This window comes from Alosa sapidissima, chromosome 8 (genome assembly GCF_018492685.1).
Source record: "Alosa sapidissima isolate fAloSap1 chromosome 8, fAloSap1.pri, whole genome shotgun sequence".
Lineage (NCBI taxonomy): Eukaryota > Metazoa > Chordata > Actinopteri > Clupeiformes > Clupeidae > Alosa > Alosa sapidissima.
In genome coordinates this window covers 11980469-12005198 of record NC_055964.1, presented here as the reverse complement: position 1 = coordinate 12005198, position 24730 = coordinate 11980469, and the positions used below count along the sequence as shown (strand labels likewise).

Below are 24730 nucleotides of genomic sequence, written 5' to 3'. Positions count from 1 at the left end.
AGAGAACACTGACAAGATTCCCACCAAACTATTATGCCCCATGTCTGCCCTGCTTATGATACATCTTAAATACAGCATATTATGTGCCAGCCTACTTTCCCGTAATATAATCGAATGCCACCATAGATCATTTTTTCCTGCTGTATTTGCTCTTCTTATCCTCATAATAGTAACCTTATGAACACACTGTATACACGCTAAGCTGCTCTACAAGCAGTGCCTTGAGAGCTGGCTCTGCTTATCCACTGTCTGTCTTGTACATATCATGTAATCGTGGACTGGGTGGGAGCTGGGTTTTGCTTAAGGTGGCTTCCCATTACAAGGGAGGTTTTCTTTGCCACTGTCGCCAGTAGTGCTTGCTCAAGGAGGTTCAGGCTCTGGGCTCTGTAAAGAGACTTAAGACTATTTCAATTTTGTTTGTGAAAAACAAAAATACCCTTCTAGATTTTGTGGGGGGCACACATTTCTAGATACTTTTGGGCAAGCCTGTTGCCGACTTAAAGTGAGTGTTACATTTATTTATAATCAAGAACAAAAGCATGAAAAAAACAGTACCATTCAGTCTATTGCATTAATTACCAACAGGGGAAGCTCCCCTATGGTTTCCCAACACACTTTGAAGATTCCTCTACAATAGAAAGCAGATTTTTAATCATTCACCAAGAAAATAAAATGAAATACAGTGATCAGAAGAGAGCACGGGAACCATGGTATAAGGCAAGTGAAACTCCCTCATGGAAATCTTGTCATAAAAATATACAGCAAAGCCGTTAAGAAATGACTGGCACCAGTTTTTCCTTAGGATATATGGCAGACATGTTCCTGAGTTCCCTTGGACTCAGTGTGGGCTCATTGTTGCACAGTATGAATCCCACCAAGATTTGACTTTCATATGTTTTAGGGGTCTTTTAGTGGTGACAGAAAAGTGATCTGACAGGAAAAGTCTTTATAAATTAATGGTGTTTTCTTTTTCATTATAAAGCTTACCCACACAGCCAAAATCCATACCAGAGTTATTTGGTAAAAGGAGAGCTAAAACAAAGGGTCAGCAAAGAGTCAGTATTAGGTACAGCAGTTCTTACAGCTCTAAGTGTTATGTTTGTTGTGTGTAAAACACTGATGTAAAAGACTTTTGTCAAAAAAGTCCCAGTATTGTTATCATTAGATTAGCACATCCCTATTGTCAAGGAATGCACAAAGGTAGTGTGCCCTCAAAAAATGAATGACATACATTTGTCTGTTGCTGTTCTCTTTGAGTTACAAGAAATTTTCGAATGACCTTGTAACATAAAGGACTGTCCAAAACATTGTAATTAGTGGTCTAGTGGAGGCTAAACACAAGTAAACACAGTTTATCCACCTCTCAAAAGAGTTTATTCACCAATTGCAACCTTTAACATTCAAAAATCACACTGTATTATCCACATTCACAATATGTACGCTCATCAACACTCTAGGAACCAGGCTTGTGCAAAATTCCAGAATTGAATTGAAACTGGCTCTTAAATTCCAATTCAATTCTTGAATTTCACTTGCATTTCAATTGAGGTAGCAAACAGGAAGCAGAATTGCAATTCGAATTGTGCACAACCCTGCTAGGAACAATGTAATACCACTGGTATTGATATAAACTTTGGACAATAACCTCCACCGTCTTTAAACATGTTCTGAATGCCTTTTTAAAAAATCCTATACAGAATTCATAGTTTACCCGCCTCTTATTTTAAAACTACACCTGACCTAAGGCATTAAATGTTCTTGGCAAACACTACAAAAACAGTGATTCAATGGCAAGCAATATGTTTCTCTTCTAAAAAAGCATCCATTGATCATGTCCATATAAAAAATTCAAAGAAATGCAAAAGCATGGTACTCATGATGTATTCCAATGTTTTTGTTTTGTCCTTATCAAGGGACACCACATTCTCCAAAAGAGGCCAAAGGCGGACCACTGAGGACGACACATCCTTGGCCACTGTGCAAACTGACCTGGCAGCTTTGGCTTTGCAGGCTAACAGAGCTGGACCTAGCCCAAGTTGGCTCTTGCCTTTCCCAGGCAGACATTTCAATCCCCACCAAATCTGACACCTCTTCAGAGCTAGTGATAAGTCTCTTAGACTTGTCGCAAAGCATTAGAAGATGGGCCACAAGGAGATGCCTTGAAAGTCAGAGGCACAACAGATGAGACTTTTGTATATGTATGTGATTGTGTGTGTGTGTGTGTGTGTGTTGGTGTGGGGGGTTGCTTTGTGTGGGCACCGTTTAAGGGCAAGGCTAGCTGCCTTAACACGACCCGAGTGAGCCGCCAGCTAGCTGCCGCGCGGGCCAGCCAGGTCAGATTACGGGGGTGTCGTTGGCCTTTCCCCTGATAACCCGGCCGTGATTGGCATCTTCCTCCTCCTCGGCCTTCCCACACTTGTCATCTCTCAGCGCCGGCAGGCAGATAGGGGCTGTCAATTAGGAAATAATGCGAGGAGCGCGCCGAGATGTCAAGCTGGCGCTCCCTCCCGGCACCCTCGCGCGTCAAATGTCCGTCTCGATGCCGCAGGGCTGCGAAGTGTTGTTACAGAGAAACGAGTAGAGGGAGAAAGACAGCCCGTAGGAGGAGGAGGAGGAGGAGAGGGAGGAAGAAAAGACAGATAAAGATGAAGGAAGAGAGAGAAAGAAAGAAAATAAAGAGAAGGAGGACAGAGGAGGAGGACAAAAGCTTAACAAACACATTAGAGCCTCTAAGCATTACAGGTTTTCACTCTCGCATCTCCTAATGCAGACAGACACGGGCGTCTGATTGTGTCGCTGAGACATCTGGAGTCCTCCGCTAGGTCAGCCCCTGTGCCTTGTCAAGAGATCTGCTGGAATTTCCACCCTTCATTTTTTCATAGCCTATGTGGCTAGAAAAATCCAAGTGTAGCCTAATCTACAGTGAAATTAAAAACTCCAGACATTTGCTGGAAAGTTTCCAAAATATCCACTAAGATTTATGTTTGATTGCCCCCAAATTATGAATTGCAAATATTTAACGGACTATGGCTGATTCATAGATTTGGTCTTCATACAATATTCCCCATGGTGAAGTACATGCCATTTATGTAGGCTACATTTCTATATCCACCAAACCATCTCAGTTATGCCGAGTTAGCAGACCAAAATCTCACGTCTGTTTCTTTAACACCACTAAGCCAAGCTCTCTCTGTCCTAATCAGCATTTCAAAACAACAATATTCTTCTCATCTTTTTTTAAAGCAATTACTCATCTCAAGGGCAACTAAGACTAAGACTAACAGTTGCCTGGATATAATTAGTCATCTGTCATCCATCATCAGCCTATCCTCAGTGAGAGCCATATCAAATGTTACATGCGCATATGAGATATGTGTCTGCCAAACCAGGATATTTAGGTAGCATTGCCAAAACTGTTGGAGGAATTAGGCAAAGAAATTAGCACCGTGATTAATCAGTCTTAACCTGAAGGCATATTGGTGTTATTTTATTTTTTAATACATGTCTGGGGATGGAGTTGTACTATTTTGTAGCTTTTAGGAGAGTGTATTTACAGGCAATAGACAGTCCTTTGTCTGGAGCAGAGCTCTATTCCTCTCTGATACTTCTCGATAAATCATAATAGTAGAGACAACATCTACCTCTAGTGGTGATAGTGCCACATTACAAGCTATTACCCACTCCATCTAGCAATACTGCCAAGGGGACAAAAAATTATCTTGAAATTAGAACATTCAGTGCTTAATGTATGTAACAATTTAATTTTGTACACCTAAGTTTTGCGATAGAGGGTTTTCCTGACCATTATGTTTCTGTGGTCATACATTTGACTTTATGAACATCTGATGATAATGTGTGATAATACAGAGCATTCTTCCTTTGATTGATACATACAACGGTGGCCAACTGTGCTTAAGTTTAAAGACAGTCTCAGAAAGAGAATCTCTGGGGCTCTGAGAAGTTTATTTTTTCTTCATTTTTACTGGAACATTTAGAGCAGAGGTAGCTGATCCTCAAAATCTCTGTGGAGGCTGAAGGAAATTAATCTTTTGAACCTAAACCTCACAAGTATAGGATGCTCAAATATAGGATACTTATGAAATTATGTTCCCTTCTAACCTTATTTTATAATTCTTAGTAAGAGTACACGTCTATCCAAGAGGAGACACAAATGGCAGCAGCCCTGATTCCACTGTGTACTATAAACTACACTTTAGCGTGTTAAAGCAGCCTGCAGAGCCAACACCTCTGGAGGGTCAAATAGGCTGACCTCATATAGATGCGAGACTGCGGTTCACAAACAGCTAAACCTAATTCCATTTGGAACACAATTGTGTCTGTGCATAACATACCCACAGGCCACTGACTGTATGTTGCAGATAGGGTTCTGGGTATGAAGACAACATACTGCATGAAAGATCCATAACTGGCCTACCATTTCCAATGTACAGGATGCTGTGAAACAGAAACGGACATTTAGTTTGTGGCATTTAGGGAAGATGTGCATGCTGGGATACTAGTGCAATTCAGGCTTTCATGCATACAAACAATTTACTCAGATTTGTTTCTCAAACAAAACGATGGACACATTTCAAACTTCCAAGATTTTTTTTATTGACATTCAATAGCAATAAATGGTGAATAGGATTATAGAGACCATATCTGTTTGTGAATAATATCAGATGGTGCGATGATAATATGCTTGCTACACGTTAAGGTGAACCATTTCTGATGCTGTTAACATGTCAGTTGTGTTCAGTTGCATGAAACTGTATCCCTGTAGTGTGTTATATGGCTATTTGTCCTGTTCTATTGCAGGTAGGCTGGTGGCTACTGAGTGTTATCTTACAAGGGGTGTTAATGGAGGCAGCACCAAGTATAATACTTTATTGAACTGTGAATGTAGCAGGCACTCAAGCAATGCATTCCGCTGATTCTAAATACAACTGCAATATGCATGTCCATTCAAACCCAACACGTGAATGACCAGCCCAACCCTAAACCAATACAATCGGTTGAACACCACACAGATCAGAGTACATGTAAACTCTACCCTGCACTATTGTCCATTAATTAAAGGCATTCATAATTTAGTATGGAGTATAAAGCTTCGAAATAGAGCAGCTACTGAATTTGAGTGAAAGCGGTCATTCCTATGCATTGGATTATCATTAGGATGGATTTTGTCATGTTAAAGCTCCTATGTCTCTGGATTAGATGCCATAGTATTTTTGCTTATGGAGAGCAATAAAAGTGATAAGTTCAACAAAGTAAGACACAGCGGGCACTGCTGTGATTATAAAACAATACAAAAAAATTCATTATAAAGGACATACAAAAGATAAGCAAAAATACGTCACACATCTGGATTATAGCCAGTGCAGACAGCTCATTTTTGGATTGTGCATTGGAGGTCATGCATGTCCTGTTCTCTTCTTGAGTTTCCTGATAGTGTTTCAGCTTACTCATAGGAACAGTTGCAGCCAGGGTTACGTGAGGTAAGAGTGTGAGTTTGGGAGGCACTGGATACGTTGTTTTTTCAGCTTCCTTCAGAGTCTCTGGACCCACTGGTCCAGAAATCATTACTCCTACATGGAATGAGTCTTGTAACCCTATATTACTCTTTTCTGAAAGGAAGAATGCTTTAAGAGCAAGAGGCTCTGCATCTAGGACTAGTTCTTGTGTCTAATACTGTGTGTTTGTACTGCAAGAAAACACCAAAAGTTAAAAGCAGGGATGGTTGCCCAGCCCTTTTCCTAAAAGAAGATTCGGTCGTCAGCCCATTCAATACCACTGCATGTCTGACACACCTGCTCCTGAAGAGCTTGGTCGGCAGAAACTGGCATTTCTTGTATGACATAGTAGATCGATATCCAGGATATGGAATAAACCTCTCAAACTCATCTTCCCACTAACAGTTCAGGCACAGGAGGGAGGAGAGCATTGCACTCTATAAACTATGCTTTTGTGAAGACCACACACAAATGATTAAAAAAGGCTATCTGGGATGTTCTCATCCAGAAGTATTTTGGCAACAAAGAGAGAGTTCAACATCACACCAAATGGCACATTAGCAATATCAAGTAGGGATACGGGTTATAGGTCAATAAGCATGCTACTCTTTTCCGTGGCAACAAAGAGCAACCAATCCAACACCCACACAAAAACTTGAGTAATCTTTTGTATCTCTTATCAGTATTATAGATTAGTATGATTTCATATGTCACTCTCTAACCTTTGAGAGTTTGGAAGTAATCAGATGTTAAGTGACAAAGTATACTTGTGCTTATTTATAATCATAGAACTAGTTTATAGTTAACTTGCATAACCTGCTTGTGATATGAAACTTGATCGATTATGAATTAGCAGAAGTTTATGAGTACAGTGATACATGTAAAATGCAAGCACCATGTTTGCCTGCCGTATCTGTTTTTCTAAGGAAGTATGATTTGATCTCAATTGCACAGCTACAGAGAATATGCCATGCCTATTCGTTCATATTTACCATGAAAACATCACACAGAATACACAACCCACACACGGATTCAAGTCTACTTCTAGGCTTCACTTCACATGTTCACTCACTACTCATTAATCTTGCGATTCTCCAACAGCAAAATGTCAACCCTCAGCAGGAATAAGCTCATGTAAATTCATACTACGGTCATTCCTGGGGGGGGCAGTACGTCGTCTTAACTGGAATGCCGACCTACTTTCATGTTTCGCACCCTAACGTGTAACTCTCTCTTTTCTGTGCTCAGACAGAGTGTGCTCATGCATCTTTAATGAAGGCTTAGGTGGCTCCTGTTTTGCCATTAGCGTCCGAAAAAAAACAAACAAATAATAATTTAAAAAAAAACATCTACATCTAGGCTTTGTGGACTAAGAACTTGATTCTGGTGCTCATCAGTTACATACATCCGTTCACTTCCTCCTTCTGTCCTGTCACGAGCCTGGCACAGAGGCCAAAGTCTCTCTCTTCTCTTTGATGATGCCCGAACGTCCAGCGCTGGAGATGACCAGTCACCGAATCACGCGAGGCTCTCCAGACCTGCTGGCCTTGACAATGTGAGCTTAGCAATACACAGAAACTTCCAGGTTCAGAAATTCAGTCCACCTAAATACTCAATGTCACGTCAAGATATGTGGTATGCAAGATAAGCATATTGTATATAGTATTGTTATATACACACTATTCTGAAGGAGGAGGTTGCAGCAACGTGTGGAAACAAGCTTGTAAACCTCAAGAGTGTCCCAAGAGAAAACAAACCAAAACACACTGATGAGACGAACCTCATTAACTGGAGTGTCGGACCCGGTTCTTCTCCACCTCCACCCCCTCCTCTTCCTCCTCCATCTCCGTCGTCTAACAGCAGGAGGAGCGTAGCGCTATGCTGGCCACCGACCTGATGGCGCAGGCGGAGAGCCGGTGGCAGGCGCCCGCCCCGGACACGTAGCCCGAGGCCAATCGCTGGAGCCGCTTGGCCCCGAACGTGTTGAAGTGGCCGGGCAGCACCTGCTCCACCTGATCCTGCTCGGCCATTGCCAGGAGCCGCTCGCAGCTGCGCACGTAGTCGCCCACGTGGCTGTGCGGCAGCCAGTCGATCATGGCGCCGTCGTAGACCACGTCGCCGCTGAACAGCAGCTTGCGCTCGGCATCGTGAAGGCAGATGCTGCCGCGCGAGTGGCCCGGCATGTGGAGGACGCTCAGCTGACGGTCGCCCAGGTTGATGACGTCACCTGACAGAGAGCGGGGGGAAGATAAGAGGGGAAGACAAGACAGACAGACAGACAGACACAGACGAAGAAGAGGTAGAGGTGGATGAGTGAGTGAGAGGGAGGTAGGAGTGGAGACGTGTGCAGTGCACTAGCAGCAGCTGATGGGAAATTATTCCAGCTGCAATGCAGGCACTGACTCAGAGGAAGTGTATTGACCGTCCAGCAAACTGAGAAGGGAGGGGATTGGGGGGTAGGGGGTAGCTTGGCATGTCTTTGAGAGAGCCCAGGATGACTAGGCACACAACTGAACTCCAAAGAGCAAAGCTCCCCAAGTGTTGCACTAAATGCTGAAACGGCTCTTTCATTCATGGATCCAACGGTACATCAGGGTAATACATGACAGCAGGTACACTGCACCAGGCGCAGTCATAAGCTATACACAGAGGCTTTACAGTTCACCTGGGAATGGGATGGGGATTAGCATCTTAATTCCTTATAGGCTACCAGACATGCGGGTCATTCTGTGACAAATCATGGGTTGCTGCACTGTCTCAGACTGTATGAGTTTTTGCTCAAAGTTTGTCTGCATTAAGTTTAAAGTCCCAAAACGCAGACAGGCATTTTATCTGCAAATACAATACTTTTTCCCCAATCTAGGACCTTGACGAAAATCAATGAGCATGCCATACAGACTTGTAATGGTTCAGTCATATTGAGAACATGTGTGTCTAACATCCTAAAAAGTTTGGGCTGGCTATGAGTAATACTTTTCAAGATATTAATGCCTATACATTGCTTGCAAGTTATATCAAGGAATGAAAAAAAAAAAAAACTTGGAAGATTTGAACATTAACATTTTACATGCCTTGGTTTTGGGACCCATTCATGATATAAGCTTAGGCTAGACAAGATTGAACAAAATCTGAGACGGTGCAGCTTTGACACTGGTTTGACACGGAGCGAGCCATGTCTTGTTGTGTTTCATTGTGTCTTCTTTCCTATTTAGAAATAAACGTGTGGGATGCTATGTAGTTCTAGAGCATCAGAATTTCACCGGGAGAGTAGAATAGGGGCCTTAGTTTGGAAAGAGAGCACTTGTGGTGCCAACTCCCTTCAACAAATGCATGCTATAATGGTAGAGGACAGCTCTCTGGATGATAACAAAACCTTAATAGGCTGGGAAGATGATAAGGCAACCTTATTACATAATGCGTTTGATTTCGGTTAACAATACATTTTAGAAGCAGCTACAATTGAATTTGCATCGATCGTTTTCGTCTTGCTAGATTGCTTCTGCAACTACAATCAGATTGCACTCCTCAGTCATGATTGTATTGAAACCATCTGATAAAATCCGCCAGTTTTTTTGCCTTGGGAGAGAAAAAGGTGCAGCTACCTCACAGTTTATTCTCTGGTCCCCAAGGCACCGCCTATTGCACCCAATGCAGTTTATGGCTTAATGCTAACAATACAATACAATGCCAACATTAGCTATCTAGGTAACGACTAAAATTGCCATACCTTCCTGTAATATGTGAGTCGGCTGGACAGCCTTCACTCTGTATTGCCTGGCTCTCCATCCGGGCGTGGGACTCTCAACAATCTCCCTGTCAGACAGCCAGGTTACCGTTTCGAAGTTATCTCCATTAGCAAGTGCATCGACCTCTGCCTTGTGAACGCCCACCTGTTGAAACTGATGGAGACCACCCGAATGATCGAAATGAACGTGTGTGCCGATAGCTAAAACAGGGTTTTTGCGTTGCGAATCGTCCCCCAGGAGGCCGTTTGCCTTGATGTACTCCGGCAGGCTCCGCAGTCCCAATCCTGTGTCTATCACCACGTCCTGATGGGAGCCGCGTATGACCCAAATGTTAGCTCTGTTCCCCGATTGGTAAAATCGCTCCTGGACCCAGAACAGTCCGTCTCCAACAGACTTGTGTGCATACCAGTCCTGTGCAGACATCACAAAACATACGCGTATCTTAATTAACACCTTAAAGCCACCTTTAGTCTCAGAATCATATGGAAATTTGGAAGGGATGGTGCCTCTAAAGATTGTTAAGGCGGAGATTCGCTGGAACCGTAAGCGCTGATTGGATGATATGATGACGCATGTGGGAAAAACGGTATTATTGGTTAACAAATACGGTCTGTAAACCAATAGACCTCTCCAGAATAAGCCCCGCCTCCTAACTTCTGTATCCATCCAACCTTCGGTCGTCAAATGTCTATGGGAAATAACATGGCGTTTCCTGTCAAACTCTGTAGGTGACAAAGTAGAAAAAGCTGGTGGGCAGATTGGCCTACACACTTCTGCCATCTAGTTTCCACTGGATTTTTTGATTGTCGGTGCCGACAATTTTTTTCTACATCGCTACCTACAGATGTTTTACCGGTATGATATTTCGAAACGCAGTGTTATTTCCCATAGACAATCGACGCCCGGAAGTTGGATGGATACGGAAGTTATGGAGGCGGGACTTATTCTGGAGAGGTCTATGATACAAGTGCACCACGAACATAGGGCCTAAATACCAAATACCTTGAGTAGGCCTATGCCAAAACCTGACACTTTTTAATATGCGCGTAGCATATCTTTGTATGATCGTGTGTGCGTGTTCCACTGCTTGCAGTTAGGCCTATGAAAGAAGTCGTTTAATCTACATGATGCATTCATGGTGCAATTACATGGTGCTTGCGACACTTGATTTTTACTCTGAGGGAAATGTTGACACCTCCAATCAGGCTACTACCAGAGCCCGTCTGCATAACTCGCGCTCTGCTTCCGCTTGCAAAGGTATTTACGACCCTTGTAATGTGATTTTTTTTCTAAAATACTGAATTTTGCATGCCAGTTATAAATAGTCCTGTCCAATATCAACAGTCCAATTGGGTTCATTGCTAAACCACACCCTCCAACCAGGCCTCATGACAGGTTCCAGTCCAATCCTCAGTGACCCTGCTTAATTGCAATTGAACACGATCAGTCACACTTTAACAAGACCATCCCCTCACAGAACCTAGATCTTCTGACTAGTGATCGTAAGGCAATTTGGGTCAGACATCAGTTTACAGGAGCTGGAACAAGGAAAACAACCATGGCAGGAGGCAGAGGCAGAGGAATGGCAGCCTTCTCCTTCAGGGTGGAGAACCTGGGCATCACCAGGGGCAACATGCCAGATGGCAGAAAGGGGCCTAACCCACTTTACCCAGTAAGTGCATACCTTCAAATATCTAACCTATCTTACACATACAGCTCTGGGGAAAAAAAAAAAATTAAGAGACCACTGCAGATCTTTCTGATGTCCTCCTACGGTTGCTGAGTGGCATTCGAATGAGTTGATAGACCACTACAAATTTGAATATGACCGTCAACTCATTCATCTCACCCTTGTGATGTGTTTTAGTGAATTATAATTCTTAAACACACTTAACATTGAATTGGTTGTTGCCCCACAATATTCCTACTATCAGTAGATATAACCTGTACTGGTTTTAACAGCGTCTTTGCTACCTCTCTGTCCATGTCTAGGCGATGGAGTATAAACCTGTGGCGCTGGAGCTAAGCCAGAGTGATGATTACATGCTCGCCCTGAAACAGGAGATCAGGGGCACGATGCGCAAGTTGCCATGCTATCTGAAGGCTAATGTAGCCAAGTCAGGTGAGCCCATCCAGCCATCATCTAATCCAATCACACAACAACAGATAACTGGAAACCCACACCCCGAAAGAAATGTAGTACAGTAGCCGATGTAATGCAATTCAATTTTAAAGTGCAGACATCCAAAGATGAATAAACGCATTAGGTCTTCTCATCTCAAATAGGATATGCACTCACATGTGAGGCCAATCAGGTTTGTCAGATGATTATGTATAGAGACATAGGCAGATGGAACAGTGTTCCATTATTCACGTTGAACTGGTCAGTCTGTTGTTAGAGGTATATTTGTTTTATACCCTGGGCATGACAAAATCTCTCTTTTACTGTTACAGAAGTGGAGAAGTATAAAGATAAGTATGTAAGGGAAAGTCAAAAAATTGAGGATGAGGAGTGGACACCAGGTAAGAACTATAAAAGTAATGTTTAGTTAAAATCTGAGATCAGCCATGGACCATCAAGTATCATTATTTTTTTTCAGATTGGGAACGTCTGCCAAAAGAATTAATGCCAAAGAAGAATTTGCCAAAAAAGAAGTCAGGTAAATGTAGAGTTTATATAGATGTGCAAGACCTCTCCACAGCCTGAAATGAAACTGAATAAAAAATAAATTACTGACTTTCAACGTATCTACTATTACAGTATCAAAGAAGAAACCCAGAACACTAACCAGCTTGGAAAAAGACGGTTTGCTCTCAAAATTAAGCGTAAGTGCACTTTAAGGAGAAACATGAAGGAATTTTATGTTTACTTTTAACATACTCCGGGTATTACTTTCAGGAGCTGGAGAAGACGGACAACGTAAACGCAGATGAAGAAAAAGAAGAGGAGAAGGAAGAAAAAAAGAAAGGAGAAGATGATGCTGAAGATGGAGAGGAAATTGAAGGAGAGGAGTATGATGATGAAGACCTTGAGGAGGTACAGGAATAGCTTGACCCCCCCCCTCCCTCCCTCCCTCCCTCAGTGTCTTCAGTAAATGAACAACCGTCTACATAGAATCCAATGGATGCAATGTGATACAGGGGTTGTGCGGTGTGATATAGTTATTGCTAAGTAAACCTTTTCTTTCCATTCCCTTTTGAAGGAGAATGACTACATTGCCAGCTACTTTGAAGATGGTGATGACTTTGGAGCTGGCAGTGATGACAACATGGACGGTGAAGCTACATATTAAAGTAATCAGTCATGGTATATTTGTAAATATGTGTATGAATTGTCCTGAGGAGAAAGTAGTGCTGGTTAATTATTCCATCGTTTAATGCAAAATTAATTATGAATAAATACTAAATGGATGGCTGTAACTTGACTTCATAATTAAAATAATGACTTTATTTTCAACCTGTACTTGAGTAAGACCACAGGAAGAAGGCACATACTGATGCTAACACTTGTTTTCATCATTTTTGTTTTACAAGAAGGAAAACACAAATCCTTGTACTGTCAATTGAAACATTTTTTAAAACACAGCCAAAAATAATATTGTGCATTTAATTATTCAGAAGAAAAAAAAAATCCTATGGCAAGCAATAGTTTGAAGGCAAGGTTAATAATTACTCAACCTATGCAACAATACTGATTTTGGAACATTTTTCTCCAATAAATTATGCTTTATTTAAAGTACATCCCTGACGTTTAGACAGTGGTAACACTCTCTCTGCTCATACACATGGTTTCTGAAAATAAGAAACAACCATCATGTACCCCTAAGGAAAACCATAGAAGTGACTTAAGCAGCTACACATGAGCTCACCCTTTGAAAATGACATACTTGTTTCCACTGTGCAGAAAAAGCCCATAGAGTCAATGACTGAATGTAGCTCATCTGCTATTTCTCATCAACGAAAGTGGTTACAACTCCGGATGCAGAAATGCCTCTGGTCCCTATTAGCGCCTGTCTCTCCCTCACTATGTGTCTCCTCTCTTATGGTCCTGGTTGCGTTTCATTTCAAGGGGTGGTTGTGCCTGCGAGTCCCGTTGAGGAAGATCCTTGTGTCCTGTTTCTCCAACCGCACCCCCTTTAGTGTTCACAGTCTTGTGCAGTTCATTCATGACTGGGGTCACGTGTTGGTTCGTAGCGTTATGATGGCTAACGTCAGCTTTCATCAGAACCTCGTAGTACAGCAGGTAGAACACGGGCGTGATGATTCCCACCACCAGCATGATGGCCACCGCTGTCCACCAGCGCATGCCCCAGTCCGCCCCGTAGTAAGGGTCCTTCTTCAGGGGCGCTCGGCGCTCGGGGTCTCCCAGCAGGGGCTGCTGGGGACTGAGGGAGGACACCACCTCATTCAGGCTGTTCCTGGAGGATCCTGTGGATTTGACTAGCAGCTCGATGTCCTTGTCCTTCTCCTGGAGGAAGCTTCCCACGCTGTCCGTGGAGGAGGAGGACGCCGAGTCCACCGCCGCCGCCTCGCTGGTGGATGCCGCAAATTCCACCAGGCGACGGGTCGTTCCTGGGGAGGCGGACTTGTGAGGAGTGGTGTTGTGGGTCTCCGTCAGAACACTGAACCTTTTTACTGGGATCTTTATAGACCTCAACGCAAAAAAGTCCTGTTCTGTGAGAAGATTGTTGGCCCTTTTGATATCTGCCACCTGAAAGGAAAAACATTAAATTACATTTAAATCTCCCATAAGGAACTTTGCTGATTGTACGTCATCTCTGTTATGCTGTATACATTTACATTATAAATGCAACAAAAACTTTTTCGAGGAGGGACCAAAAAGCAAATAAATTACTGTAGAAGTAAAAAGCAATATAATAAATAAATAAAAAATAAATAAACATTAATGCTAGCATTGACTAGTGTTGGTACATTATATGTTTTTAAATGCCTCAGAGAATGCATAGCAATTACTTTGTGTGAACATTAAAACTGGTGCCAGATGACGCCCTTTGAAATCACAAATGTAAGCTGGGACAGCTTAGGTAAACACTATGCAAGCATACTCAAGATAAACATGGAACTGGTCCCCAAGAGGGCCAAAATGTTCTAATACGTGGCAGCTCAGAGTGTCTTCAGAGAATAGCATGAACTTTGACTACAAGGGAGAATATTAGCGACAACAGTTCTTCACTTTTATCTCATCAGCAGTTTTTCTTTGGGCGAAACTGTAAGCTTTATATTCCTCACAACAGAAATTATCTATTGCATGCATCACCTGTTAATAGACTCACCGAGCAAAAATACTGGAGTGAGATGCTGTTGAGAGTGTCTCCATCTTTGATGTCCCTGACCAGGTAGACTATGTCGTCAAGTCTGTCTCTTGAGGTGCTCCGACGCATCCGGTCTCGTGCTCGGGAACGCAGTTCGTAGTTCTCCCCGTCTTCCTCCGAACACTCCGTCTCTGAACCATTCCCAAAGATGTATGCGTGCCCTCCGAAGGTGGGCTGCACAGTAGAGGCTGACTGGAAACCATTGTGCTGGTTTTTCCCAGTCATTTTTCACTCTTGGAAAAGCACAAAAGCACATAAATACATTTATGATTATGATGGAACACAGAGACTGACAGTGACAATTCAGTCTAAAAATTATGATGACAATTTATGCAATTGGTCAAATTAAACCCTAAGTCACATTTTTCTGAAGAGGGTCTAAGTTATGAGGGTCTAAGTTATGCAGGGCTCTACACTAACATTTTTTTTTCAGGAGCACTTGTGCGCCCAAGTTAAAAAATGTAGGAGCACAGACAAAAATTTGGGAGCACAGTCAGTTCTGTACTTAACTTACACATAATCTAACATTATACTGCAGCTAATAGTTAAACATGCCAGTGCACCAATTGCGAATATTAAGAATGACTGACAACATCTAGGCTACAGGAAACAGGATTTTAAAGATCAGTGCCTACTTTATTTTCAGTCTGTTCTATTTTCCTACATTTTGTTAATGTAAAATAATATATTACATTGTCATATTTGCATTTAGCCTGTATATTAAGTATCCTGCCAAATTATTTATTTATTTATTTGTGAATCCATCTATAGCTAATCCAAATATGCCCATGGTGACCTATCTGACTGCATAAGACTACTACTACTAAAACAGTCCATTTTTATCTTCCACAAAACCCAACATAGGCTAATCAAGGATATATGTTTTACTTTTAGTTTTTATTTGAAATATCTGCATTGATGGGGGCAGTAGGCAAATGTTAGGCCTACTTTCGTTTTGCACTTCAGCTTGTATTCGGTGTAAACAAACATACATGCGTGGAAGCCTGGAGTTGTCAGTAGCGTTCTACCTTTGAATAAAATGGGAGTATTACGGGAGGGTACTTTTGTGCCGGTTCGTTCGCTACAGCTATATTTTGCATATTGCAGCCAATACGTCAACTGGGCTAAAAGGCATGTTAGGTTACATTTACTTCTCTCACTGCATTCTCAGAATCTCATCCTGTTCCTCTTATATCCAATGAATTCGGTGGATAGAAGAACTAATTTCTTCAATCTTTGCATCTTGGCTGGCTAGTCTAACTTTCCCCTTTTTCTGCGCGCTCTTGGATTTGATAGAAGCGACTACTAGCGAGTCACAACGCGAAACTGCTAACGTTGATGGGAGGTGTAGTTTTTATGCTGCATTCGCGACGTGATTCTATGGTTTGCACCAGTAATGTTTCTCGATGTTGCGGTGTATGTTGTAGACAAACATTGACATGGTTAGAAGTCATTCGCACCAGTGCGCCTAAATATTTTTTTGCACTCGCACGGCATCATTTTTACTCGCATGTGGGAGTGAAATGGGCGCACTGTAGAGCCCTGTTATGTGTGATTGATATCACAGGAGCACTAGACCTTCAATGCGGGTGAACAGGTTACAAGAAATTTAGCAAAGCAACCACATCATGGACTAAAAATGTCACCTAAACCAGAGTAACACGTTGGCTCATCCGATGCTCTTTCCTTTTGATTCAGAAATCATTTCTCCCCTGTCAAGTTGACCCTAACAGTTAGTAGTGAACATTATGCTACTGTCAAATGTATCGTAAATAAAATAAACAGTAAAAAAAAAACGTCAACATCAAATTGATAGAAAAAAAATACATGCAGTTTTGCCACGTCAAGTAGACTATTTGACTCTTGAAAACGTACGTGTTTAGCCACGTAACTTCACCCATCATCCTTATCTTTCAACCCCCTTCCACGCGAGGTATTTACACAGATTACATTCTGCTGACAGAGTAAAAGGCCATTGATTGCATAATGATTCCAGGTTTACTTGCGAGGGATAAAGTTAAACCAAAGACTTTAAACTAGAGTAATGCTGCTGCTGTTACTTTCTAGCTCGAGATTATATCGCTATGTGGTTGACAGTGATTGCACAGACCGACAGTGTGTAGCTGACAATAACAACCATGTAACTTGACAGTTACACGATAAAATGAAATGTAAAAAAAAATGATTAATATTGGCATACCATTACTACCAATAAAGCAAGCAGTTCTGGATAGAACCTGGGCTACAACCATACGGCCGTATTCATGTTGGCATTACAGGCTAAGTCAGCTAATGTAGCCGAGGAATCAACTGTTCGGTTAAGTATCGAGTAAAATGGCAAATGGCAAAGTACGAGCTGGGGATAGGTAGCTATTGTGATACGAGTCGCTTTCAAATCTAACTTTGGAGACAAGACTCAAGTTGTCTATTAGGTTAGTGTCTTGTAAACCAAGCTAACCCTCTCCATAAGGTTACGTTAGTGTTAGCAGACAGCTAACGTTTGGATAAATTAACATATGTCTGGTCTGGCTACCATATTTGTATACGTTCTACTTGTGCCCATTACCACTTGACAGAAGTACTTCCGAATGGATATCCTACAATCTTAGCTATTCTGGTAACGTGCTTTACTTCAGAGCAACAACAACGCTAACTAGGATGTTTAGTTAATGGACGTCGTGCTTTCTCATTAACAAGAAATGTATGCTAGCTGTGCTAGCAGTCTCTCGTGTTAGCTATGATAGCTTGCTAACTCACATTTGTCTGCGTCAGTACGCTATTCAAATAACAATGTAAAGCTGGTTGATATCACGGTGTGTATAATAATGTTGATATGCAGTTAACAAAAACACAACTAGCTAATCTTACCAGAAAACATGAAAGGTTCACTCCTTGCTCTACGCCATTCTTCAACAGACAGCGAAACCACTTCTTTTCTCTTCTCCCCTTGTACACGGTGCGTTTGTTTAGAGACGCCACGTCAACAGATACTGACGTGATGACGTATCTCTTATATCTTATGAAACGGCTTGAATTTCTAGCAACAGTGACAGCAGCGATGTGTACTTGCGATGGATACTAACAAAGATTCTACAACCGTCTCTGATACTAATGTAGGATACTAGGCTAGTCCTACATTTCAAAACTCTCAATCATATAGAATTCCTAAAATTCCAGTCAAAGATAGCATACTGTTAACAGCCTAGTGCAGAGGGGTATTCCAGAAAGGAGGTTTAACAAACACTGAGATAAAATTTAACCTCTGGGTTGTCTGAACCTGTGGCGACTAAACCCGAGCTGTCGGTTCCAAAACACCGGTTACCAGTTAGTTCAATCAACCCTGTGTTCGATAACCTAGAGTTGTGCGCGTTCACGGCGAACTTATAAAGGCATCATCTATTGAGAGTCGAAACAATGAGTGAAACCGGCGAAACGAAGAGCACCGTATTTTTCAGAGGCGGAGTAGTCGAGGCTTACGAGGAGAGAACTGTAACAAAAAAAAGAGCAATACTTAAGCGCCTGCGTCCGAGACCTTGCTTGGCAGAGAACAGCCTAACTGACCGTGTAAATGCGTACGTTTAGGATAGCCTATTTAATGTCAAAAGCACAATTAAATGATTCACTGGACATCACGTATTGTATTGACAGCTTTGAATGATGCTTTCTTAAACTAACCTTGTCACAGATTGAGTGGGCCATAGAATTCTTTGAGAATCCCAAATGTAATTTTCTATTTTAACACGGGTTCTGCAGCTGTGGGCCAAGTAACTAAACTTTTGCGCTCCATCATCGGAAGGGTGAATGTCGGAAGGCATGGGTAGCCTATTGGACACATTTCAGTGCACATTTTGAAAATTTAATAAGTGATGCTGACCTGCCAGTTGGTGAAACTAAACATTAATGATCCTCGTGGGTTTGTGTCCAGGAAAACGAATGAAGTTGCGCAGGGACTGCTTTAGGCAAACTTTACGCACCGACCGACAGCTTGCCGATATGCTCTGCGTCTCCAACACTACAAAAACTCCCAGTCGGAGAGCGTGTGTAGCCTATTAAAAAATATTTTATCCCAAATGCCATCAGCATTCTTAACCAAACTTAGTGACAACATGCATACCCGGCTGAGCTGTACAGCTATATTTAAACTTATTTATCAATTTTCTATAGGCTATGTTTCCCCTTTTTTGTACTGTAGCCTACTTGTTTTAATTATATCTTCAATGTGTCTGAGATGTTGTTTGTCCATCTGTCTGGTGAGCCAAACACAAATGTCCACTATGGTGTATTAAATATTTATTTTATTCTATTCTAATCCACCATGCTGCTTTTCAAGTAGCCTATATTTAGGATTCAGCTGAAAAACTCTAGCGCTCTTGAAAAACTCGTTTGGAAAAGAATGGATAGGCCATCATGTGATGTCGTGGTCTTATCCATAGACATAATATACATTGTGTGACAAGTGTAAAAATAGCGGCCTGATTGAACATGCACTGAAATAACCGAACATAACCTACCCCCTACCAGGTTAAGTGGTACCAGGTTTCAGAGCCTATGTTACCATAGTTACTTACATAGCCTGATCATTTTGAGCTTTCTGGAACTGAAATCCCAGGTTTACCGTTTACTCTGGGTTTACATACCCAGTTCAGTTCAGAGCCTATGTTACCATAGTTACTTACATAGCCTGATCATATTTGAGCGTTCTGGAACTGAAATCCCAGGTTTACCGCTAACTCTGTGTTAACATACCCAGTTAAGCCAGTAAACCTGCTTTGCCACATCTCTGATACATTATGACAATAAAACACGTAGGCCTAGTGTTACAAAGAATAGCCTATAATGCACTGTAATGACAATAGCAATTTCAATTCCATGAACTTGCAAAACAAAACAGTGTTTAGTCTTTAAATCTTTAATAAATAGCCAAAACTGCATTTCTGAAGACACAGACCAGTCTTTGTTGTTGTTGTTGTTGTTGTTGTTGTTGTTGCTGCTGCTGTTGTTTACATGTTGTTTTAAGTTTTTATGTAGCATAGAAATCACACAATCACATTGCAGTGATGCAAATACCAACATTAAAGTGGAAAGCAAAGTCGTGAAAAATAATGCCTTTTCATTCCTAAATGTCCTCTCCTCCACAGACTTTCAGCAGCGTTTTCCTATAATTACCATGTGTATCTGACTGGAAACAAAAGATTGCAATATGAGTGATGACATACGCGCATAATAAAAATAGTTTTGATGAAAAATATAACTAAATGCCATTGTGTAATTACTTATTCAATTAGAAATGGTTGTAGGTAATGTGAAGCAATGTGTAAACATAATCTTGGTCACCCTTGGATCAAATATACATCATCAGTAGTGGCATAACACATGGTGTATTACAGACAGGAACAATTTTGTCCTCACAACAGTAACCAAGATTACATTAGGCCTATACAGATAAATATGAGCATCAGAGAAGAAATGTGACATCAAATGTTTACTTTGCTCTTCGACTGTTAGTTTTGTCAGTCTTCCCCTCCACAAATCATCTTCAAACATTCCCCGTAGCTGTCTGACACATCCGACTGTGATCAAATAAGACAAAAAGCCACCCAACAGTCACGCCATAAAGCCCGTTAAGAACCATTTATTTTCACTCTGAACTAGTTGTTAGTTCACCTTCTAGTTTATACAGTAGACAGATTAATCACAGGCACTAAAACAGCAAACACTTTGATTTGAAAAAGATGAGATAAGATTAGAAGATATTTGGTTAGTCAACAGTCATATCTAATTGAATTCGCACAGCTACAAAACTTACCTCAATGGAAGAGTGAAGGGAATCCTCATAGAGCTTTTTGAACTGAGCTCTGATGTCAAGCATGTCGACTTCAGAGCGACTGACCATGATCCTGTTCAGTGTGGCTTCATCCGTGCCAGCACCCTGCAATAATGTCCGCATTAAAAAGAAGTACTCTGAAAGGTTTGTATGTATATGTATTGTATGTATATAATATTAAATGCTGATGCTCATATGGTACCTTCATACTCTCATGTAGTCGTTCAGCCAGGTAGGCAGGGACATTCTTCACACATTTCACTGGAAGATCATCATTAGAATATTTATTTAAAGAAATGTTAGAAGTGAATGCTTATGTTTATGGTAAATTATGGAATGTGAAATATACCGATGGCCACCAACAGCTCCTCTAGATTACCAGACATCTCCCCTTCTATGCTCTCCTGAAGGGTCTTTCCACTGATTTCCTTATACACTACAAGTGCTGCAGAACAAGATTACACTTCTGAATATAACAAAATACACACACACATACACACACACAAGCCTGGCGCTAAAGGGACTACCCACTCCGCATTAATTTTTAATTCAAAAATCCTCATTTTAAATATTAAGATATAATAAAAATCGAAGTCCCGTTCAAGCCATTTCAAACCACACAAATCCACTTGGCTGGTTGTCAGGTGAGTGCAGGCTAATCAAAATACTCCGAAGTCCGATGGTATCCTCCGAAAGTAACCAGCAATTAAACAAAATGGACTTCCGGAAATGGGTAAAAAACTGGAGGATCCTGGGACTACTAATGCTGCTGACCAACCAGCTGCTCAGGATAACTCACTCATTGACAGTGCTGCTCAGCCTACTGCTACTGACACACACACACACACACACACACAGAGAGATCAAATTTAACCAAAAAATAAAGTTGGGTGTACTTTGTCGCAGTTGAGGTATGCTTCTTTTGCATAGGATGTCTATAAATTTGTCTTCATCAGTCCCCCATTTCTTCTCGCCGGCATCATACAGAGCCTGTGGTGCAAAATGGGTACAGCATTTCATTTAGCCCCATCAAATAATCAGATTACAGTTTACCAAATGGATGCAGTGAAGTCACAGCATTCAAGCTTTGCCTCTTTCGACAGATTCCATAGCATATACTGCACCTTGGCATCCTCTTTGGCCTTGGCACTATCAACAGTAGTGCTCTCATCCCGTACACCCTGGCAACACACACAAGCACAGCATGTAAAGTCTCATTTTAAACTCAAGTGTGCTGTATATTCAAGGATGTTCAGTTTTATTCACCTCAGCTAGGAGGAGGATGGCCTTGCCAAATTGTCCAGAGACCTCCTTCTTGAGGTCAAATGTAATTTTTCTCTCCATCTCTGTGGAATGACACCACATAACAATCACGACAACATGAGGATTTTGTTATTTTCTACCTTTCCAATCACTGCCATAATAGCTGTTTTCAGACCTACTAGCTGCTTTCAGACCTATGCTTTTACACTACTCCCCTCCTAGTATTTCCGACGGACATTATGTAAATGAGCTTGTGTCTGAACGAAGCGAAGAACATGCGGAAATTCTGTTAATATGCATGTTCAACCACGTTCAACCTGTTCAACCCCACAGAGATTCTGTTCATGTGCGTCTGTGTCGTTCACACATAATATCCGCGGGTTAGCATCATATCTGAATCACCTGAAGTGTCGGACCTCCGTTTGACAAAGATCCGCATATACTGCGGAGGTTGTGTCTTAAAGCAGCTAATGACTTACCTTCCAAATAAGCTGCAGCGAGCTCCTTGATTTGTTGATTTGTTCTGGAGGCAAATATTTCTATCATGGCGTTGTTATCATTAACACCCTGAAATAGAAAGATAACAAATGGGTTTGTGCATGCATAGGCATAGGCATAAGGGGAGAGACTTGAATGTATTCAAGGGAAGGGAAGAGACTTGAATGTATTCAGTATGTTTTGATATGAAAACTCATGCCTTTCCAAATTATGAGAAGCGATCAAACAAACAAAATGCCTTTGCCCTTACTTTCATTGCTCGCGCCACTTCCTGAGCATCATACGCAGCTGGTGGGGTAGCAAGGGCTACAAGCAGCCGCTCGAAGTTGCCATTGGTGTCACCTTTCAGATCATCCACCAGAGTCTACAATGGAGATGCAAGGAGAACTGATTACTGCTACTCCATGCAAAACCCAGTACACACACAGACGCACAGACACACACACACACACACACACACACACCAAGTTTTCTTACCCTGTTTGTAGCTGCAAGATATGCTTTACAAATTGTCTCACGCTGACTGCTGCTTCGATGGGTAAGTATGTCAATCAAGGTCTTCTCTGTTGTACCTGGCAGAGACAGAGAGATGAAGATGAAGGGCAAAAGTGCCATATTCTGCCCTTGTATGAAGAATAGTCTAAGAGAGTCAGGGGGTAGCTAATCTTTTAAAAATGCTTACTCAAATCTATACACGCTATACAGTAGATTTTTGTTTCTTTTAAGTGCAAAAAACTGTGAAAAAAAGGTTTTGCTTCAGCTCATACACAACACACAGAGGAAGGGTACGTGGAGATAAGTGCATTACCTATTCCCTCCATGGCTTTGCGCAGGGCTACAACATCGTCACCAGAATTAAAGTCTGCTTTTGGCTTGATGCTACTTTTCTCTCCACCCTGTTATAAGATTGCAAGAAGGAAAGATGAGGCCATGTCATATCATCATAATGCCTAACAGTATACTGTAGTGTTGGCATCAAGCTACCTTTACTGTGAAAGAGGAAGGTGCATCAACAATGCTCTCCAGGTCATCCTGCACAAGAATATTGATACAGAGGTTGTAGTAAATGCAGTAATAATACAATACAAGCACTCGATATTTACTCTGGTAAGAAGCAGAACATATCCTACCCATAAAGTTGTCATGGTGAAAGATGTACGCCTCCTGAGCAAAGATAGGATGGGCTTATCAGTTCGTATGGAATTATTAGCCTACTCATTATGATTATTGTTTACAAATAGCACTAATGCCCTTTTCTTATTAAGGAATAACAAATTGAACAAATGTCGTCTTCATATATAGTGACATTGTAAAAAAAATAAGTCGGTTTAGTCAAACACATGCGACACACGTTTTTTTTCTGTTTCTTCATAGCCTAGACCATATCCTCTTGTATTATTTTATTTCATTTTATTATTATCAATATAGGCCTACAACGAGTTCTACATTTGGGATGGACCCGTCATCGCTGTAGGCTAATAAACCTGTTTTGTCGAGTTCTACGTTCACAGGATTTCCTTGTATTAACACTCAGATTGTTATTGCAGATCGTAGGCTATTCCCCAAAGCATTTAAGTTCAATCTAGTCTGAAGAGATATTTCATATATTTCTATACGTCTATATTTTCCAGGAAAGCAACATTATTGAGTCTTTCCGTCACTTACCTGTATCAAAGAAAGGTATCCGGGTGGTGCCACACGTAACTATGACAGTATCACACCACACCCTTCTAAATCATAGCTTCAGTCAAAGGAAATGGTGTCAGTCACCTGAACAATTTGGGTTAGGCTACTTAATGGCCCGCCCTCTGGCAATTCTACTTCTTATGACCGCCGCGCAGCGAAGCATATGGTTTAGTCAGATTTTTTTTTTTCTTTTTCGCATGTCCAAATTTCCGTCAAGGATTCCCGGGACACAAGACCGGGATACACTAAACTTGGTGGGCATGTAACCCCACATGGATGGCATGGAACCATCGTTTTTCGTTTTGATCTGTAGCCCCCCCCCTGGACTGGAACCCCCGAAAGGAGAGTAGGGCAGACACAGTTTTCTGTGAATATCTCGAGAACCGTAGGGTTTAGGAGGACCATTTTTTTTGTATGTTGATCTCAAAGGGCCATGTCAACCCATTCCATAACCACTCATTTCATGTATAGCGCCACCTAGTTAAACACAAAAAAGTAAAAATGAGGTGTTGTAATCGCAGGTATCTGTGACCTAATATAGTCAAAACTGCACGAAATTGGAAGTGTAGGATCATTATGACACCTTCTGAATGCATGCCAAGTTTCGTGGAATTCCGCTCATGGGGGGCCACACAATAAATTAATTTATGTTACTATACACCAACTGGCCTGTAGGTGGCCGGAGACAGTTTTCTGTGAATATCTCAAGAACCGTAGGGCCTAGGAGGTCCACCTTTTTTTTGTATGTTGGTCTTAAGGGGGCATGTCAACCCATCCCATTACCACTTATTTCATGTATAGCGCCACCTAGTTAAAAATTAAAAAGCAAAACATTAGGTGTTTTCATCACAATATCTCTGGCTGACA

At 41.6% G+C, this 24730-nt stretch overlaps 4 protein-coding genes across 10 annotated transcripts; 1 reads left to right on the top strand and 3 right to left on the bottom strand.

Moving 5' to 3' along the window:
- Positions 1-4589: 4589 nt before the first annotated feature.
- On the bottom strand, positions 4590-9862 carry mblac2 (metallo-beta-lactamase domain containing 2). Of its 2 annotated transcripts, XR_006033686.1 has the most exons (3): positions 9241-9862; positions 7294-7740; positions 4590-7051 (listed from the first exon to the last, which is right to left on the bottom strand). XR_006033686.1 is itself a non-coding variant. In XM_042101813.1 (2 exons), exons 1-2 carry the CDS (start codon positions 9680-9682, stop codon positions 7367-7369), a joined length of 816 nt encoding a protein of 271 aa, XP_041957747.1. In that variant the 5' UTR covers positions 9683-9862; the 3' UTR covers positions 4590-7366. The 2 variants fall into 2 exon arrangements, 1 of the variants encoding a protein (XP_041957747.1); XM_042101813.1 differs by having other exon boundaries at positions 4590-7740.
- A 288-nt stretch (positions 9863-10150) lies between these two features.
- On the top strand, positions 10151-12679 carry polr3g (polymerase (RNA) III (DNA directed) polypeptide G). Of its 3 annotated transcripts, none has more exons than XM_042101798.1 (8): positions 10152-10516; positions 10781-10931; positions 11252-11381; positions 11714-11782; positions 11860-11919; positions 12021-12085; positions 12159-12296; positions 12463-12679. In XM_042101798.1, the coding sequence occupies exons 2-8, from the start codon at positions 10818-10820 to the stop codon at positions 12550-12552; spliced, it is 666 nt and encodes a 221-aa protein (XP_041957732.1). In that variant the 5' UTR covers positions 10152-10516; positions 10781-10817; the 3' UTR covers positions 12553-12679. The 3 variants fall into 3 exon arrangements, with proteins under 3 accessions (XP_041957733.1, XP_041957732.1, XP_041957731.1); XM_042101797.1 differs by having other exon boundaries at positions 10643-10931; XM_042101799.1 differs by lacking the exon at positions 11860-11919 and having other exon boundaries at positions 10151-10931.
- A 1-nt stretch (position 12680) lies between these two features.
- Positions 12681-19193, bottom strand: lysmd3 (LysM, putative peptidoglycan-binding, domain containing 3). Of its 2 annotated transcripts, none has more exons than XM_042101796.1 (3): positions 19161-19193; positions 14554-14825; positions 12681-13970 (listed from the first exon to the last, which is right to left on the bottom strand). In XM_042101796.1, exons 2-3 carry the CDS (start codon positions 14815-14817, stop codon positions 13284-13286), a joined length of 951 nt encoding a protein of 316 aa, XP_041957730.1. In that variant the 5' UTR covers positions 14818-14825; positions 19161-19193; the 3' UTR covers positions 12681-13283. The 2 variants fall into 2 exon arrangements, with proteins under 2 accessions (XP_041957730.1, XP_041957729.1); XM_042101795.1 differs by lacking the exon at positions 19161-19193 and adding an exon at positions 17461-17684.
- A 269-nt stretch (positions 19194-19462) lies between these two features.
- Positions 19463-23949, bottom strand: anxa3a (annexin A3a). 3 transcript variants are annotated; one of them, XM_042102077.1, is made up of 15 exons: positions 23843-23949; positions 23308-23341; positions 23162-23209; positions 22986-23073; positions 22655-22749; positions 22428-22541; positions 22159-22246; positions 21683-21762; positions 21541-21597; positions 21313-21406; positions 20766-20861; positions 20619-20677; positions 20399-20521; positions 20079-20162; positions 19463-19771 (listed from the first exon to the last, which is right to left on the bottom strand). In XM_042102077.1, the coding sequence occupies exons 2-14, from the start codon at positions 23320-23322 to the stop codon at positions 20103-20105; spliced, it is 1017 nt and encodes a 338-aa protein (XP_041958011.1). In that variant the 5' UTR covers positions 23323-23341; positions 23843-23949; the 3' UTR covers positions 19463-19771; positions 20079-20102. The 3 variants fall into 3 exon arrangements, with proteins under 3 accessions (XP_041958011.1, XP_041958012.1, XP_041958010.1); XM_042102078.1 differs by having other exon boundaries at positions 19463-19767; XM_042102076.1 differs by lacking the exon at positions 20079-20162.
- Between the last annotated feature and the right edge of the window lie 781 nt (positions 23950-24730).

Bases quoted from the DNA above. Each gene is read 5' to 3' on its own strand.
- polr3g (XM_042101798.1), top strand. From the start codon at position 10,818: ATGGCAGGAGGCAGAGGCAGAGGAATGGCAGCCTTCTCCTTCAGGGTG. The intron at 10,932-11,251 runs GTAAGTGCATAC...GTCCATGTCTAG, and splicing joins GGCCTAACCCACTTTACCCA to GCGATGGAGTATAAACCTGT. The intron at 12,297-12,462 runs GTACAGGAATAG...TCCCTTTTGAAG, and splicing joins ATGATGAAGACCTTGAGGAG to GAGAATGACTACATTGCCAG.
- lysmd3 (XM_042101796.1), bottom strand. From the start codon at position 14,817: ATGACTGGGAAAAACCAGCACAATGGTTTCCAGTCAGCCTCTACTGTG. The intron at 13,971-14,553 runs GTGAGTCTATTA...TTTTCCTTTCAG, and splicing joins CACTCCAGTATTTTTGCTCG to GTGGCAGATATCAAAAGGGC.
- mblac2 (XM_042101813.1), bottom strand. From the start codon at position 9,682: ATGTCTGCACAGGACTGGTATGCACACAAGTCTGTTGGAGACGGACTG. The intron at 7,741-9,240 runs GTATGGCAATTT...GCTCTCTGTCAG, and splicing joins GACTCACATATTACAGGAAG to GTGACGTCATCAACCTGGGC.
- anxa3a (XM_042102076.1), bottom strand. The intron at 22,542-22,654 runs GTAAGAAAACTT...TCTCCATTGTAG, and splicing joins ATCTTGCAGCTACAAACAGG to ACTCTGGTGGATGATCTGAA. The intron at 20,862-21,312 runs GTACACCCAACT...CTTGTTCTGCAG, and splicing joins CATACCTCAACTGCGACAAA to CACTTGTAGTGTATAAGGAA.